The sequence below is a fragment of the Pogona vitticeps genome, chromosome 1 (genome assembly GCF_051106095.1).
Source record: "Pogona vitticeps strain Pit_001003342236 chromosome 1, PviZW2.1, whole genome shotgun sequence".
Lineage (NCBI taxonomy): Eukaryota > Metazoa > Chordata > Lepidosauria > Squamata > Agamidae > Pogona > Pogona vitticeps.
In genome coordinates, this window is record NC_135783.1 from 19,871,729 (window position 1) to 19,889,951 (window position 18,223).

The 18,223-nt window shown below is 42.4% G+C and overlaps 1 protein-coding gene across 6 annotated transcripts in view; it reads left to right on the forward strand.

The window, feature by feature from the left end:
- The window catches only part of PPP2R5D (protein phosphatase 2 regulatory subunit B'delta), a 52,801-nt gene that overhangs the window by 20,825 nt on the left and 13,753 nt on the right, over nucleotides 1-18,223 (forward strand). For all 6 annotated transcript variants that reach the window (XM_072988917.2, XM_078382893.1, XM_072988919.2 and 3 more), the window contains exons 4-12: nucleotides 1,920-2,119; nucleotides 3,019-3,129; nucleotides 5,541-5,633; nucleotides 7,414-7,544; nucleotides 8,058-8,117; nucleotides 8,403-8,511; nucleotides 11,039-11,092; nucleotides 16,435-16,605; nucleotides 18,035-18,162. In XM_072988917.2, coding sequence (XP_072845018.2) covers nucleotides 1,920-2,119; nucleotides 3,019-3,129; nucleotides 5,541-5,633; nucleotides 7,414-7,544; nucleotides 8,058-8,117; nucleotides 8,403-8,511; nucleotides 11,039-11,092; nucleotides 16,435-16,605; nucleotides 18,035-18,162 — 1,057 coding nt within the window. The remainder of the gene's footprint in view (nucleotides 1-1,919; nucleotides 2,120-3,018; nucleotides 3,130-5,540; nucleotides 5,634-7,413; nucleotides 7,545-8,057; nucleotides 8,118-8,402; nucleotides 8,512-11,038; nucleotides 11,093-16,434; nucleotides 16,606-18,034; nucleotides 18,163-18,223) is intronic.

An 18,223-nucleotide genomic window follows, 5' to 3' on the forward strand; every position in this document is an offset into this window, starting at 1 on the left:
GCTTACCGGGCAGCGAAAATGGCCGTCGTATGGAGGATCTTCGCTTAAAGGTGAGTTTTAAGCCCATAGGAACGCATTGAAGGGGTTTCAATGCATTCCTATGGGTTTTTAAAAATCACATAGCGACCAAATCGCTTTGCAGCAGTTTTTGCTGCACCGATTAACGTCGCTATGCGAGGCATTACTGTAAATCCATTCATATCTCATCCTTGTGGTGAAGATTAGGAACACCAGCGTTCTTCTCTTGGATTTTGATAGTGTTGGCGAGAATGGTGTTTTGTGCAATAGTGTCCCCCTTTTTTTTTTTTGGTACCTAGTGAAGACTTTTTTGTTATTATAGACATTGTGAGAACTATTGTGAGTGCTTTTAACTCTCACCACTCATTTTTCCTGATTGTTTTACTTCAGTTCTATATGCCATATTATTTTTTATATTCACTGCTGACTTTATCTTTGTCTTCTATGTTGTCTCTATGAATTGTTTATGGCTTGCGTTTTGTATCATTAGGGTTACATATCTGGAGAACCTCTGTTCTCAGGAGATTTTAATGTAAAAGGAAGCAATAAATTTGTTCAGGAGCCTTTAGGTTTGTGAGCTATGGCTAGTTAGCTGGTGTGCCACATTTGAAGGTTCTTGCAGGTAAAGACAGGATTGATTCAGTAATGAGTCACTATGACTCAGGGACTAATTGCAGTGCTGAGGAGAGACCATCTCTGAAGTATGGGAAGACATCAACACTACATTTCCTTAAGCTTCTCTGTGATTTTTTGTTTGTTTGTTCGTTTGTTTGTTTGTGGGGGCAGATAAAATAAGCCATCATAGTTTTCCTTCCATGGTGGAAGCTGCACGTTGGCCAGTGTTTTCTCTGCTATCAGGTTACGGGTTCTGTACCAGGCTCTCCCAAATTCCAACTTATTCAACAGTGCCTACACTCAGGATACCTTCTGCAAAGGACATCACTTGCCACACCCTTGTTGAAAAGCAAGGAAACAAATGAAGCATATGAGGGGCACAGACATCAGGTCCAGGTGAAAACCTCTAAGGAGGTCTTCAGAAACCTGTGTGCATGCAGAGTTCCTTAGGGATGTCTGTTCAGAGATGGAGAAAAAGTCACTTTTTTGGTTTATGGTACGTAGAATACCTCAGCCAATAGAACATATTGGCAAAAAGTAACTTTTCTCATCTGTGGAAGCATTTTGCTCACCAGTGAACTGATTTGGCACATTCTTGCTATAAATTGAAGACTTAGGTGTTCCATATTTGGGAAGACGGTGGATTGTCTCACGCATCATAAGGTAGGCTGGTAGTAGCAGCATCCCTGTAGTAAGAGAATAGGGTGATAAAATTCTCTGGAAGCATGGCTTGCTTGACGTCTTCCATAACTTGGTTGAACTAGGATTGTCTTAGCACATGGTTGCATCTCCTTAACTACAGCATATATCTTTGGTGAGCTTGCCTGGAACAGAAGGGACCATAAAGGGCTGCATCATGGGAGCAAGAAGGGGTCATGCTGGGCTAATACTATAGCTTACCGGTAGAGTCCATGATTTGCACACACAAGGTCCCAGGTTCAAACCCCATCACATCCTGGTTGGGCAAGGAAAGAAGCCTGCTTGGTACCCTGACTCTGGAGTTCCCAATATTGGGCTAGGTGGACCAATTGTCTAACCAAAGCTTGGAAAAGTTAGTTTTTTAAATCTGCAACTTTGGACTCCCCTAGTTAACATGGCTCTGCTAGCTGGGAGATTCTGAAAGCTGTATCCAAAAAGGTATCTTTCCCATGCTCTGACTCTGTAGCTTCCAGTGTTCCTACAATAACATCTTGGCCAATTTGATGGTTTCGAGCTAATGACATGCAATAGGCTTCTTGGTACAGAAAAGAGACTCTTTCCCCCTCCCTCTGTCCTCTTCCCCTCAGATGCACCTCCTCATGAACGGGAAGAGCTCTTTATACAGAAGTTACGGCAGTGCTGTGTCCTCTTTGACTTCGTGGCTGACCCGCTCAGTGACCTGAAGTTCAAGGAAGTAAAACGGGCAGGTCTTAATGAAATGGTGGAGTACATCACACACAACCGGGATGTCATCACCGAGACCATTTACCCTGAAGCTGTTATCATGGTGAGGACGGACCTGTTTTCTAGGTGTTATTCCTGGAAGCAACATCTCAAAAGCAGGAAAGGGAGGGGGGGAATGGTCAAAGCTGAAACCCACATTCATTGTGTTTCTGTTAGAAATAGTTTGATGGAAGGGGACGCCATTAGGCAGCTGTGCAAAGTGAACATTAGCTGCAGCATTGGTCAGTGGCTGACAAGCTGAATGTGATTGTATTCATAGGGTGAGAGATGGATTGTGCTTAGAATAAGAGCAAAATTTGTCTCACAATAGACTCTTATGGATTTGATTTTGCATGACGTGGGGCATTTCTTGCCTTCCCAAAGCTATGAGTGGTTTGGTGAACTTACTGTCATCATACATCATCAAGTGACTTTGAACTTACAGTGACCCTACGGATGGATGAGCTTCAAAAAGGTCTTGTTGTGAACTGGCCTGCTCAGATCTGGCAAACCCGAGGCTGTGGCTTCCTTTACTGAGTCAGTCCACCTCTTATTTGGCTTTCCCCCCCTTCTGCCTTCAACTTTTCCAATCACTATTGTCTTTTCTAGCAAGTCTGGTCTTCTCATGAATATACAGTAGACTTAGTTTAGTGATCTAGACATTTTTGCTTCTAGGAAGAGCTCGGGCTTGATTTGATCTAGCACCTATTTATTTGTCTTTCTGACAGTCCATGGTATCTGTAAAGCTCTCCTTTAAAGGAGCACCATATTTTAAGTGAATTGATAGCATTCCTATTTAGGTTTCACATCTGTATTTCGTAACTGGCAATATCATAATAGCTGGGTAGGCATATGGAGAAAACTAATGAGGTGTATTGGGTAATTGGTCTCCTAAAGAGGAACTGGGTCACATTGTTTATTTAGTCTGCAGAACCCTCTCAACTTCTTGACTGCATATCTTAGTTTTCAGTGAACCTCTTCCGGACGCTTCCCCCATCATCCAATCCAACGGGAGCAGAGTTTGATCCTGAAGAAGATGAACCTACACTGGAAGCTGCTTGGCCTCACCTCCAGGTATTCTTTTATTGCATGTATATGATGGTGGCTGGATAGCTCAAAGCGTTAGGTATCTAGCTGATGAGCCACAGAAGAGCCAGCCTGTGTGGTCTTGGGCAAGTTGCACAGTCCCAGGGCACCCCCAGGAGTGTCAAACCACTTCTGATTATTGTCTACCCAGAAAACCCTGGAAAAGGGTTGCCATGTTTGAATCAACTTGAGAGCACTGTTGTTGTTACTGTTATGTGATGCTTACCTTCCATTAGAAAATTCAGGTAAATAATATTTTGGGGCACTTTGCTACCCAGGCTGGCTTTCCTTTAGCAAAAGTGCTACATCCTGGTGTGTTCTGTGGGTCGATGGAGAACTAGCAACTTCAGAGCGTTGAATGTTAGACTACGAGTGGGGAGAGACCAGACTCAAATCTCACTGAGTGACCTTGGATCTTACTTACCTGGTTGTTGGAAGGAGGTATTTGACAGAAAGGTGGGATATAAAGGCAACAGTCCGTTAGGTGCCTGTGCATGACAGAGAGAGAAATAGCAGACCATGTTTCTAAGCAGAAGCTTTGATGTTGCTAAACTTCAAAGTAGCAGAGCATGCATGAATCTTTCTGAGTCAGATCTGGGCAAAGTGCTGCCCTCCAGATGTTGCTGAACTGCAAATCCCAACATTCCTCACTTTGTGGGCTAGGCCCAACTCTCCTCACTATTGGCTGTGTGGGCTAGGAATTATGGGAGTTGCAGTTCAACAACATCTGGAGGGCCGCATTTTGCCCACCCCTGTTCTAAGTAGAAACTTTCTAGAGACTGTGTAGACTCTAGGGCAGAGGTCCCCAACCCCCGGTCTGTGGCCCAGTGCCGGTCTGTGGCCTGAGCTGGACCGGGCTGCAGAGACAGACCTCCCCCCCCCGCATGCACTCCCCCCCCCAGCTTGTTTTGGGGACCGCTGCTCTAGGGGATGTAGACCTGCCATGCCATCACTTGAACAAGTACTGGGGAGAGGTAGAATCCTGTTGAGTATCTGCAAACATCCCACCTGGACTGCAGTCATATGCCCAGTTACCAGGAAGCAAGTCTCTTTGAACCGGTAAGACTGATTTCTACCAAGTAAACTTTCATAGTTAGATTGTCAGTTCCTTTGTGTTGGCATGAAATTGCTGCTCCAACCAGTATGATAATCCAGGCCTTTTAATCCTTGAATTCAACCCCTGCCGAGAAGAGTTGCCTAAATTTCCACCAACTTTCTTTCTCAGAGTTCTTGTGACACATCCTGTCCTTTCACTGCCTGACAAAAGAAAGATAAAAGCTTTCTCTAGAGACCATCAACTCAGCTCCTCTTTCCAGTGCCAATCGACAGTCGTATCGCTCTGATACTACATATTTCCTCCTCCTCTGTCTTTCAGAGCTTTTTTACATATCAGTGATGGTCTTATCCCCATTCTGTCTTGCCTGCCATCTTGTCATCTCCTTTATCATTTTGAAGACCTGTCACATTAAAGCTGTAGACTGCTAAAAGCCATTCTTCCTGGCCGTTCCTTACTTAGAGGAGAGTTGACTCAGTCTGTGGAGTATCTCCACATAATCTGGAAGCCTCACACTTCAGAAATTTGGGTTGCTTCAAGAAGCTCCATGGATGGAGATGACTCTCACCTTCTGGTTTAACTCTTCACGTGTGGAGAGCTAGGATAGCAGGGCTTGTGGGTGGGTGGGGGATGGGGAAGGCCAGCTTGCTGTTTCTCTGGCCTGTACCCCTCATAGAAAACCTAAGTACGGCTTGAAAAGGGGGGGCATCTGGTTTCAGAGGGGAAAGCATGATCCACAGCTGGCTCATCACTCAAGCAATATGTACATCCACTGGCCAGGCTAGTTGCTGGGATTCTAGGAACTGACGTCTAAGAATGTAACTTCTCTGGATGTATATCTGTATTCAGACTTAAATTTATAAGCCTTGCAAACTTCACTAAATCTGCTTTGAACTCAAGGAAGGAAGAGCTGGCATGTCTTCTTTAGAAGCTTGCTGTACTGGTGTCACAGTTGCTTTTATACTATAATATTGAAGTCCCTGAAAGTTTCTCTGGACAATAGCTTGCCTACAACTTTGTGCTACTGGACAATCACTAATGAAACAATGTTTTCCTCATCCTGTCCTTCTCCGCAGCCACATGTACCACTTGAAAACCTCCAGCTCTAAGTTTTGGGAAGCACAGAGACCTGTGAGGCGGAGTGCAAATTGCTGAGCATTGGCCAAAATTGTGCCTTCTGAAATGGGAGGGCTGCTGTCCCTATAGTTTGGCTTCTTCCTCTTTTCCCCCCTATATCTAGACAGATGGGTGGTGGCAATAGGACTGGATAGTGTCACAGCAATAGAAATGACAGGTGTTGTATTTCTAAATAATCTTTTCTTTTTTTCTCTCCCTCCTTTCTTAGCTAGTGTATGAATTCTTTCTGAGGTTCCTGGAGTCACCAGATTTCCAACCAAACATAGCTAAGAAATACATCGACCAGAAGTTTGTATTGTCAGTAAGTGTTTTTACAGTTTCCTTCCACATTGCGTTTAGACCTGCTTCACCTTTGGTCTTGAGCAGAAATAGGAGGCAGGTCTGATGGATGAGAGTACAGAAGAACAAACCAAACGTTCTTGTGAGAACCTAGAAGTGCAATCAGGATGAGAACTGAATATCAGAAGAAAGAGTCCATGTGGTGCTGGCTCTTTGATTTTGCTGCTGTTTGTTCATTTCAACAGCAGTTGTTCTGCAGAGTTCCATGCAAACCACACATTTCTTGCCTTTGGTTTTATTTTTAATCTTACCATTTTAGATGACCAGCATTTTGCATCTCTGATAAAAATCTCGAGTTGTTGGCTTTCCTTGCAGTGTGACTGTGTAACTATGAATATATAGTTATATATACCTTTTAAAAAAATGACCTGTGGTGCTAATGACTCAAAATGACTCCTGTGGATGAAGAATAAAGTTTGTAAAGTTACTTCGTTCCAATTGCTTATTAGTGGCCAGAATCTTGTTGCTGATTTATTATTTCAGTAAGAGAAATTGCGTAAGAAATGGCAGCAAATGGTGATTCATTAAGAAGGTTAGTCGGCTTACCAGAAACACAGCCAGCAGTTTTTAAAGAAACAACCGTTGCTACAAATTAACACAATTTCCCTTGTCCAAGTCTAAATTGGCAATAGGGTTCTAGCTGCAGTGTTGTGAAAATAATTCATTCCTGTTATTCATGAGAGTGTTTCTAAGACAAAAAAGAGCGTCGTTAGATGAGAGAATGGAATAAAGCTTGGAGAAAGTCTTGTCACTGTGAAAGTGCCCTTTAAAAGTAATTTTAAAAGGTAATTAGAGAATATTTCTCATTAGATCAGTGAAGTAACTTTGTCCCCACTTAAGTAATTCTAGAATTTAAGTTCATTCTATCTTCATCACTGAAAAAGGGGAGGTAGAGCTCAGTAGAAGCAACTAGGTAAAGGTAAAGGTTCCCCTTGACAATTTTTGTCCAGTTGTGTTCAACTCTAGGGGGTGGTGCTCATCCCCGTTTCCAAGCCATAGAGCCAGCGTTTTGTCCGAAGACAATCTTCCGTGGTCACATGGCCAGTGCGACTTAGACACGGAACGCTGTTACCTTCCCACCGAGGTGGTCCCTATTTATCTACTTGCATTTACATGCTTTCGAACCGCTAGGTTGGCGGGAGCTGGGACAAGCGACGGGTGCTCACTCCGTCACGTGGATTCGATCTTACGACTGCTTGGTCTTCTGACCCTGCAGCACAGGCTTCTGCGGTTTAGCCTGCAGCGCCACCACGTCCCTTAGTAGTAGAAGCAACTGTGTTCTTTGAAACTCTTTACTTCCACGTACCCTTTCTCATTTAAAGCTGTTCTCTGTGTTCAGATGTGTATCGGTGTGTGCGTATGCAAGCTCCTGGTAGTTGCGGTGACTGGAGTACGTATGTAATTGGATATACAAAAGAGTTACAGTTTCATGTACAGTGCAGTTCAGGAGGCACCCTAGCTTCAGATGTTGCCTGTATGTGTTGGCAAGATATACACTCACACCTCCACGGGATGTCCAGCTTGTTAAGAAATCATCCTGTGATTTTAGGACAAGCACAAGTTTAACAGTCTAGAACAGCTTTTAATAAATAAAAGCTACATCTAGACGAGCCAGATGTTGACTCTGCTGATGCCATAGTCTTCAGAAGGTGAAATGAATGTAAAAAGAACTGCAATCTGGAGGCACTCCTTTGTGTGTCCCTGCTCAAGATGCAAAGGCTGATGAAATCTTCTTTCTGCAGCTGCTGGATTTGTTTGACAGCGAGGATCCTAGAGAACGGGACTTTCTGAAGACCATTTTGCATAGGATTTACGGGAAATTCTTGGGCCTCCGAGCCTATATACGAAGGCAGATCAACAACATATTTTACAGGTAAATATGGCTTACAATGGTAATCTGAGAACTGCAGAACTGGAAGGGACCTTATGGATCTTTGAGTCTAGCTGCTGTCAAGGAAGCATCTCAGGGATAGAGCAATTCCTTTTCCTTTCTGGGTCATCCTGAATACAGACACCCTTTTCATGTGTACTCTTCTGTGCCTTTCCTTGGTCACTATATTTCTTGCCCAGAAACAGGCAGCTTGGTGTGCATGGGCAGTCTAGTCTTGACACTAGAATAACATAAGCAAATATATGAAGTCAGAGTCTCCTGGAACAAAATGCAGACCTCTTTATAGGTACAGTGTATGGATCAGCCAAGGCGGGGCAAGTTATTTTTTTAGACTACAGCTGCCCAAACCCACCAGCTATGCCACTGGAATTGTAGTCCAGAAATTCTGGAATTGTAGTCCAGAAAAACTCCTTGTCCAGGTTCTGAATTGCTCTTATGAGACCAGTTTGTCAGTGGCTACATTTTGTGTTTGATACTGACTTCTGTCTGTTACAGGTTTATCTATGAGACAGAGCATCACAATGGGATTGCAGAACTGCTAGAGATATTAGGGAGGTGAGACAAATTTTTTCCCATTCTGACGGAAGTTCCTTGGCGCAGGCATCAGTGGCGATTGCCCAGACAATTCTGTGAGATTTCCATTTTCTCCTCTTGCTAGGAGTTGTTTCTAAGAAAGCATGGTATGAACTGTGCAGCTAAGTCCCTGAGAGCTTTGCAGATGTTTCCTGCAGGATATCCTGATGTTGTGGCAACAGCAAGGTGGAGTTTGGGAACAGCATTGTGTACACACGCATGCACAAATCCTGGATGTTGATAATTCTTTTTTCCCCCTCTCTGCAGTATAATCAATGGATTTGCTTTGCCCCTGAAAGAAGAGCACAAAATGTTCCTTATCCGGGTCCTGCTGCCATTGCACAAAGTGAAATCTCTCAGTGTTTACCACCCCCAGGTAAAACATTAATTCTCCAGCCAAAACTCTGCTCTGGGTTCAATCCCGGGTAGACAGCTCGAGGTTGGCTCAGCCTTCCATCCTTCCGAGTTGGTAACATGAATACCCAGCTTGCAGGGGAACGGCATTTGTAGCCTGCATAATTAAATTATAAACTGCCCAAGGAGTGCTTTTAGCGCAGTGGGGTGGTATGTAAGGAGCATGCTTTGCTTTGCTTTTTTAATTCCATAAAATGCATAACATGAACAGAGGAAAAGTTGGAATTGCCCTTTTCTAGTGGATTACGCTGTGGGTCAAGTTCTCCCCATTCATAGTCTGAGTGCATCTTCTAAGTTGACCATATATCACAGAAAGTCTGTTCTTCATCAGTTCTGGATCTATTACACACAGTTTCATTGAGTGATCTTGGGTTTTAGGGTTATGAGAGAAAGTAAGGCATATCCCTCTTTGTCTGCGTCTTTCAGATTTTTTTTGGTTTGGTAAGTCCCCCTTTAGTCATCTTTATTTCTCCAGATTGGGGGCGGGGAAGCTTTGAATGTTTCATTTTTTAAAAACTCACAAGAACTTTTTCGTTAGAAAATGCTGAGTTGCCTTTTCCACCGAATTGTGCTTGCCCAACCGCAGGACCTCTTTCCTTGCTAATCCGTGCTGTTTCAAATTCTGTATGTGAAATGTGGAGAGGCAGTGTGGTGTAATGGATAGAGTGCCATAGGAGGACTCGGGAGACACGGGTTCAAATGGCAGTGATAAACCACCCCTGGCAGTCTCACATACTGCAAAGAGTCAGAAGTGACTTGATTTCACACAACATGATTTGAAATTAGCACATCAGTGTAATGTAATTTAGTTGTCCTAGTATGTTCTGTTTATTTTGGATACCATTCATATGTTCATTTTCCCCATCCACATAGTTTGGAGATGTTTCTTTGGATTTTCACCAGCCTGAGTAATTCGGTAACTTTGGTGTTCACCCCACGACTTTAGATTATTTTGCCATCATGTAAACGAGTTAGATGGCCTGGACGGGCACTAAAGTGGCACAGGAGCGATTATTGTCTTTGAACTTTTTAAATTTATGAGTTTATTTGATATTCCAGAAGTTCCCCCCTGGATGCTACACTAATGACTGCAGGACTTTTGTTCATAGAGTAGTACTGTCTTGGGTCCAGAATAGGCGATGTGTAGGGATATGGAATCTTGGGATGTTCTGGACTACAAACGGCATAATTCTTGGTTTTGGGAGTTGTACCAACTTTACAAACACTGAAGTATTATGCACCTGGAAGAAAGGCCTACATTCGAAGGCTCTGAAATTTAGTTAGGCCTAGTTCTGCTCGAGCTTCGTGCTCAGAAAAAAAGCTCGGGTATCACTGAGGCAGGAACAAGAAGATTAGGTGGAACTAGGCCCAGCTTAGCCTCAAAGCCATGAAATGTAGGCCTTTCTCCCACTTGCATCACATGTAGATGTTTGTGATGTAACTGTAAGGCTGGTAGAACTCCCAGGAGGGAGAATTACGGTATTTGTAGCCCAGAAAATCCAGACATCCAACCCCGTATGATGTATTCAAGGCACCGTCCTTTTTCCATTGACTTTACAGCACTTCATCTGGTTCTTTACACGTAACTAAATCACATTGAATCCTGTAGAATTTACTTCCAAATAAATGTGGTATAAGATTGCAGGCTTAGTTTACGGGCTTGAATACTACTGGCAGATTTGATGGGCTGTCCAATTAGTTTTGGGAAATTGTGGGCTTTGCAACCAAATATGGCTGCCCCGGTTTCCAAATCTGACCCTCTGTACTTCTTTAGAGGATCATACACCCTTCCTCAGTACCCATCATTTGGTGGTTAAGCTTTTATGGGGGTCTTTTCCTCTTCTCAAATGAAGAAATGACTGTTATAAAGCAGGTTAGCTGGCTCGGTAGCTCAGTGAGTTGCTTACGTAGCTGCAGAACTAGGGGTTGGGAGTTTGATTCCTTCTGAGGCCAGCCTGTGTAGCCTTAGGCAAGCTGCACAGTCCCAGTGTCCTCCCAGAAGAAAGGACCAGTAAACCACTTTGTAGCTAGAAAACCCTGGAAGGGGTCACCACAAGCCAGAATCAACTTGATGGCACACAGTTATTATTCATAAGACCAAGCAACTAACCTTAGGACAGACACAGTCTCTCTGCCTGCCTTACTTCGCAGGGTTGTCAGGGGAGGAGAGCCATGTATACGACCTTGAAATCATTGGAGAAATGGTGGAATTATAAATGCAACAAACAAAGCTAACGAAAAAGCTAAAAATTCATGTTTTAGATCAGTGGTTCTTAACCTTGAGTTACTCAGGTGTTTTTGGACTGCAACTCCCAGAAGCCTTCACCACCAGCTGTGCTGGCTGGGGTTTCTGGGAGTTGCAGTTCAGAAACACCTGAGTAACCCAAGGTTAAGAACCACTGCTTTAGATACTATGAATAGGCTTGCTGGCTGCCTCTATAATTTCTGTAGTACCTGATGTGTTTGACTGTACTCTTCTCTCATTGCAGTTAGCATATTGTGTTGTGCAGTTCTTGGAGAAAGACAGCAGTCTGACTGAACCGGTAAGTTTTCTTGTATTTTTATTTTTTATTTTTTATTTTTGGTCATTGTGTAAGGCGGTATTATGATCCACTCTGTTTGAGGCAATGGTTGGTATGGAGCACTGCTGCTGTCAAGAGCTGGTCATTCAGAACATCCCATATTGATAATGAACTCAGAGCAAAGATCTATATTTATTTATTTGAAATATCTAAAGCTCACCCTATATCACAAGCTCTCAGGTCTGGTTACAGAGCTGTATATAATGGTTTTAAAAGGTAGGATATTTAAATCTATTCAAAATTAAACAATTTAAAACACAAAATTAAAGCAGTCAGATATTAAAACATAAAAACTGGTGCAGTTCACAACCCTTAATCCTCAAAGGCTCTAATAAATAAGTATGTTTTGACTTGGCACCAAGATTATGCCAATATCAGCACCAGTTGAGGCTCCGAGGGGAGGGCATTCCACAATTTGGGTACTACAGTGGAAAAAGGGCTCTCCCAAGTTTCCACCTGGTGAACTGTTTTCCGTGGTGGGACACAGATAAGAGCCTCCGGAGCAGATCTTGGTGACTCGGCTTCACCCATAGGAAACCCAGCTTTAGGGAACTTGTCAGCTTTGTAGAACTATTTAAAAATATATCTTTTAAAAATTGCAAGGAAAAGAATGGAAAAGTGGAAACCCAAAACAGCCCAGTGAACTTTGTGGATGTGAAATGCTTGCTGTTTGCAAGGAGACCACCTATATTTACCTGATACTGCTCCATTGTGAGTAGCTGTCTTTGTCAGAGCCTGGAAACGAGCTGCTCCCAGATTCCCCTAGCCAACCTGGCCGCAGAGTGGAAAAACAAACAAACAAACAAAAAGGAACCTCCCCATGTAGTAGTTTGTTTCCAGGTCCTAATCAAAGTACCAGTGATGATCTTTTAAAGCCTGGAATGGCTTTTTGGACTACATTTCCCAGTATTCCTCAAGCATCATGGCTAATAGCCCTTTAGAGCACACTTTTTGGGTGCACTTGAGGAGGAGGGATGCTTTAGAAAAGGGGTGGTGGTCTTCATCCGAGTCTGTGATGAAAGCAATTCTGTCTTCAGATGTCTTTGACCGATCCTGGCCTTGAGCACATTGTTCACATTCATGTCTTCAAAATCCAATAGGTCAAAGTGATGTTTTCTTTGTGTGAAAGTGTAGCAGCTTAGGAGAAAAGGTAACTTCATTTAATGCTGTGGAACAGTATAAAAAGACAAGCAGATTGCCATTGAATTGCTGAGTTTATCTGTTCTTTAAGTTTTATGGAACTTAAATTTAGAATAACTTGGTAGTATTAGTAAAATATCTGGGAATCGGTTATTAGAAGTGTATGGATAAAGTTTGCCTCATTGAAAGTTGTGTCAAAGATCTGACAGGCCTTGCTTTATTAAATTTGTTCCACAAAAGCGAACCATTCTCCAATACCATTAATGTCGAGATCAGACTAAAAAGGTAAGGGCAAATTCTCCTTCAAAGCATCAAGAAAGGGAGAGTACAAGATAAACATAGATGAAAATAGTGAAGGTGTAAGCCATTTGGCCAGTGTGATGTAGGGCAGTGGTCCCCAACCTTGGGACCTCCAGATGTTCTTGGACTTCATCTCCCAGAAATCCTGGTCAACAGAGGTGGTGGTGGAGGTTTCTGGGAGTTGTAGTCCAAGAACATCTGGGGGCCCAAGGTTGGGGACCACTGATGTAGGGGATAGAGTGATGGACTAAGATTCAGGAGACCTGAGTTCAAAGCCCTGATCAGATTTGAAATTTCATGGGTAGAGGGTAGAATTAGTAAAATTACTCCTCAGTTCCCTTAAAAGCTCTATTAGGGTTGCTGTGTTGTTTCTCATTTGAGAGGACAACACGGGGGGGGGGGGGAGAGGCAAAGAGCCCGTGTGCAGGGTATTCGGATGAATGATTATCTGTCTTCTTACATACTTATTATTTAATCAATTTGTGAAATCTGTATACAGTTCAGAAATTTAATACTACGCTATTTGAGAAGTCCAAGGAAACTATGAGACCACACAATGCAGTGGGCAAAAGTTCACTGGCCAGAATTCTGTTGCATGGTTCTGCCAATGTGATGTAGCTAGCAGATTGCCACCAATTAACGAGCTCTTGCTTTGATTTCAGATTGCAAACAACCTTGTCTCATTGCACATGAGTTGTGTGCAAAATGAAATGAGGAACTCTTTAATTAGGACCAGCTGTCTGGATAGCTCAATGAGTTAGGTATCTGGCTGCAGAGCCAGAGGTTGGGAGTTTGATTCCCCACTGTGCCTCCTGGGAAAAGAGTCAGCTTCTGTAGCCTTGGACATCCTGCATAGTCCCAGGATGCCCCCCAGAAGAAGGGAATGGGAAACCACTTCTGAGTATTCCTTACCTAGAAACCCTAGAAATACTTCTGAGTATTCTCTACCTAGAAAACCCTGGAAAGGGTAACCACAAGTTGGAGTCAACTTGAACAGCGTGCAGTTATTAATATTAATTAGGAACAATTTTCCAGTTCTGCTGCACTGTTAGGGTGCAGCTATGTAATAAAGTATTAACTATTGTTACAAAGACTTTAATGTCTTCCTATTTGCTAAGACAGAAAAACCCAACACAGTTATATGCTCTGAATTCTCAAGCTTGTTTTTCAGATTTATATTTGTTGAATAAGAGTGCCCTGCACTGCTTGATAAACTAAAGCCATAATTGGTTAATCTTCTGCTTAAACAAACTAAAGCTTGCAATGCTAAATATATATAAATAATATAAAGCAGCTTATGATTCTTGCTGTCTCTGTGAAACCATGACATGTCATTGTGAGATCCTCCATTCATTATTCTGACATGCTTGCTTTAAATTCATTGTTGGAAGTCCAATAGTAAGTTGCAGCTAGACAAGGCCCATTGAATCAGTGGGGATCTTCCATAAGCTCCATTGATTCAATGGGCCTCTCGTGACTTACTGCTAGATTACAGCTGTTGTAGTAAATTCCACAGTAAATCTCTATAGTGTTTGTGTTAAATGGTTTTTGACTCGTTGCTCTAATTTTCTGCTAAATTTTGGCAGTGTGTTTTTCAAAGATGCTTTTAGGAAGGCATGGAAAGGTTTCATGGGGACCACAGAAGTGGGCCACATGATTCCCGTCCTTGCTGTATGATAATGCCATTATTGTATATTACTTGGAAGTTATGGTGAAAAGGGACAGGAAGCATTCAGATGCTACAATTAGACCACATTTTGGAATTTATTTGTTTGTTTAAAGTCTAAGCATTATGCTCTTCCTTCACATGCTTCTCCTTGAATGCATCAAGTAGTAAAATCCTATGCTGGTTAGTGACAAGCTGTAGTTTGCTACTTGATTGTCATAATAAGTACAGTATAGGGTTGCAAGCAATCACAAATTGAAGTTCACCTATTTGGATGAACTGATTAATGTGTTTTGATGTGCAAACTAGTATCTAAAATTATTAATCCATGAGCATAAGGGCAAGAAAGAGTGAGCACACACACATGTGCCTGTTCATTCTTGTACAGTGATGCCTCGCTTAATGATGTTAATTGGTTAAAAAAAAAACATAGCTATGGAAAAACATCGCTAAGCGAAACACCATTTCCCATAGGAATGCATTGAAAACCGGTTAATCCTTTCCAATGGGAACGGATTGCCATCCTTAAGCGAAAATCCCCGCTAAGCGAAACAATGTATCCTCCATTGGAATGCATTGAAGCCTATTCAGTGCATTTCAATGGTTTTGCGATGTCCGTTTTTGCAATTTTAAGTGTGTCTTAAAAGGTTCAAAAACGGTTTTAAATGTTTGGGATCGTTAGTGCACCTTCTAAAATGTGTGCAAACTTAATTTGGCTTTGTTCTGACTCTTTGTTAATTTTTGGTGAATTGTTTTCTCCCCCATTGGAAAGCATTGAACCCGATCTTGACAGCTGTCAAAATTGGGTTCAATGCATTTCAATGGGGGAGAAAAAAATTCACCAAAAATTAATGAAGAGTCAGAACAAAGCCAAATTAAGTTTGCAAAGGTTTTACAAAGTGCACTAACGATTCCAAGCATTTAAAACCGTTTTTGAACCTTTTAAGACACACTTAAAATTGCAAAAACGGAACATCGCTAAGCGAAACAGGGGACCTAAAACTGTCATCGCTAAGTGAGGCAAGGTCCCGAACATCGCTATGCGAATTTTCCCCATAGGGAACATCGTTAAACGGAGCGCAAAATCGCTCCAGAAACCTCATCGCCTAATGGCCGCGGATGACCTGAAATGCCCCCCCGCAGCGTTTTCGCGACCTCGGTAAGCAAGGGGAGGGCGCGAAAACACTGATAGGGGGCCATTTCGGGTCATCCGGCGGCCATTTTGGAGCCGCCGATCAGCTGTTCGGCGGCTCCAAAATGGCCGCCAGACGCCCCAATCGTCGCAAAGTGAGTGCGGCGATTGGGGCAGATCCGTATAGCGATCCCCAAAAAGGGATCGCTATACGGATTCTTCGTTAAACGGTGCGCTCGTTAAGCGAGGCACCACTGTACATTGTTAAACGAGGCAATCGCTAAGCGAGGCACCACTGTACCAACAAACAGTGGTTTGATGTTACATTGAAATTCACGAATATAATAAAAGCCATCATAATTTTCATCTAAAAACCTGTAGTTATGCAAGTTAACAGTATATTTTATGCCCCCCCCATTAAGTACATTTTTAAACATTGTAAAGAAGGGCAATTGAAAACATAAACCAACCAGTTACATTAACATCTTGTTTGTTGCAGTGTATGAAAACAAGCATCTCTGCTTAAAATTTTCAGTGTTGCCATGAATTCATTAGAAAGTCTGAGGCAGGCTGCACCATTTGTGTCTCAATTCCCTACATACAAATGAGGGGATTAGACTGCAGCTTTATACTGTTTTTGCAAGGTTATGGTAATAATGAAAATGTTAAACATAGAGTATAATAACTATTATTGGTGTTTCCTGGTAGTATTGAAACGAGAGTTCTAAGACCCTCTTGGTTGAAATTAGATTAGGAGGTAGAGATACATGAAATAAGGCAACACTGAAATGCATGTCCCATTAAGAAGTGGGATTATATGTAGGCTACAGTATATAACCAGTGCGAGTGCTTGCCTATTTCTGCTTTCTTCTACACCACAGTGTAGTATAGTGGATAGAAAGGCTATGACTCAGGAAACCTGAGTTCAATTTCTTGCCAAGTCATGGAAATGCCTGTTGTGGAACTGATAAGCAGACTCCTGAAATATCTCATTTACCTTGAAATCCCTTTTAGGGTTGCAAGAAGTTAGTTCTGACTTGTAAAATAACATTCTTCCTCTTTTAGGTAATTATGGGCTTGCTGAAATTTTGGCCCAAAACGCACAGTCCTAAGGAGGTTATGTTTCTGAATGAGTTGGAAGAAATATTGGATGTCATTGAGCCTTCTGAGTTTGTGAAGGTTATGGAACCTCTGTTCCGGCAGCTGGCCAAGTGTGTCTCCAGCCCACATTTCCAAGTAGGTGCACAGCAGTTTTTGTTCATATGTGGAGGGTATTTTTTGTGATTCCTAAGTGTTTTAGCGGTTAGCCCATAAAACAGGCAGTTCTGCAACAGAAAGTGATAGTTTACACAAAGTTCACTTTGCTGACCGACAGGAGTTCAAATGTAACAGTCTAGGTTCAGTAAACTAGGAAAGAGTGGTGTGTGATTCATCCCCACTTCTCTCATGTGCAAGCTGTTGTTTGATAACCTGGTTTGTCTTCAAAGATTAAACAACAGTTGGATGTGATTGCAGTGACTGAACAGATCTCACAAGTTTTGTGTTACAAGAAAAAAGAAGACGAAAGGAGAGGAGTATGAGTAACTAGTTAATGAGATTTTACTTGTTTTCTTGATTAACAGGAAGTTTAATTTCTGAATTAAGATGTTTAAGGCAAGATAAGGTTTCAAGGAAGCATTGCTGGGAAAGCTACAAGGCTGAAATGGCTATTAAGTCTGTAAGCAGGGATGTGCCATTTGAATTTTTTGGAACTATAAATTCCATACTGCTGCATTCTCAGAGTTCCACCTAACAGGCAGACACATAGAAACATCAAAATGTTTGGCTCACCTTGGAGAAAGGCCTAAGTGGAAAGGCTTTGTGTCTTAGGTAGGCCTAGCTTCACCCAAGGTTCCTGTTTAGAAAGGAAACTAGTCCAGTGCTAGCTGGAAGCTTCCTTCTTAATAGCTAGGCCACAGAGCCACCCAGTCCAGGCCTTTCTGTCAGGTGAGCCATATTTAGGTGTCTACGTGTCTGTCTGTCAGGTAGAACTCCCAGAATGTAGAAATAAGTGATATATAGTAAAAAAAAACCTAAATGGCACTTTTCTGTCTTACTTCATGAGCTACATGCAGTTTTGCCTCTTCCTTGCTTCTAGATTTGAGATATATTAGAGGAGGAGGAGGAAGAGAAGGAACATCTTGGACTGCTTCATATCTTTCTTGGCATGTCCAGATGGATATCTGTTTTAAGGGAAATACTTATTTTTTATGAAGAGCTGTGCAAGTTTTTTTTTTGTCCCACCACCACAGACAACTCTGGTGAGCTGCTTCGATGTGTTTAAAAATGTACGTGTGGTTTGTTTGGGTTGAACAAAATGTCAAACTTTTAGTGTAAGTTTTTAAAATTCTTAGATTAGGTGTTGGGGTGAAGAATCTGCAACCCTCCAAACATTGTATGCTGAATTTCAACACCCGCCATCCCAGGCCTGTTGTCATTCTGATTGGCCTGTCATCAACCATCTCTGTAGGGTTGAGGATTTCCCCAGAACTTAGCAGACCAGAGACCCGAGCATGATAACTGGGTGCATATACATGGCTCTGGACAGGAAGCAACATCAGGAGTCCAAGCCTGTTTTTCATTATACGATTTATGTCTGTTTTTCCTTTTTTTTTTTTTGGCACAGGTCGCAGAGAGAGCGTTATATTATTGGAACAATGAATACATCATGAGTTTGATCAGTGACAATGCAGCCAAAATACTCCCTATCATGTTTCCAGCCCTCTATAAGAATTCCAAAAGTCACTGGAACAAGTAGGTGTTCAGTGTGTGCAGTGGGAATGAATTGCAGGACAGATAGAAGAGCCGTGGCCTG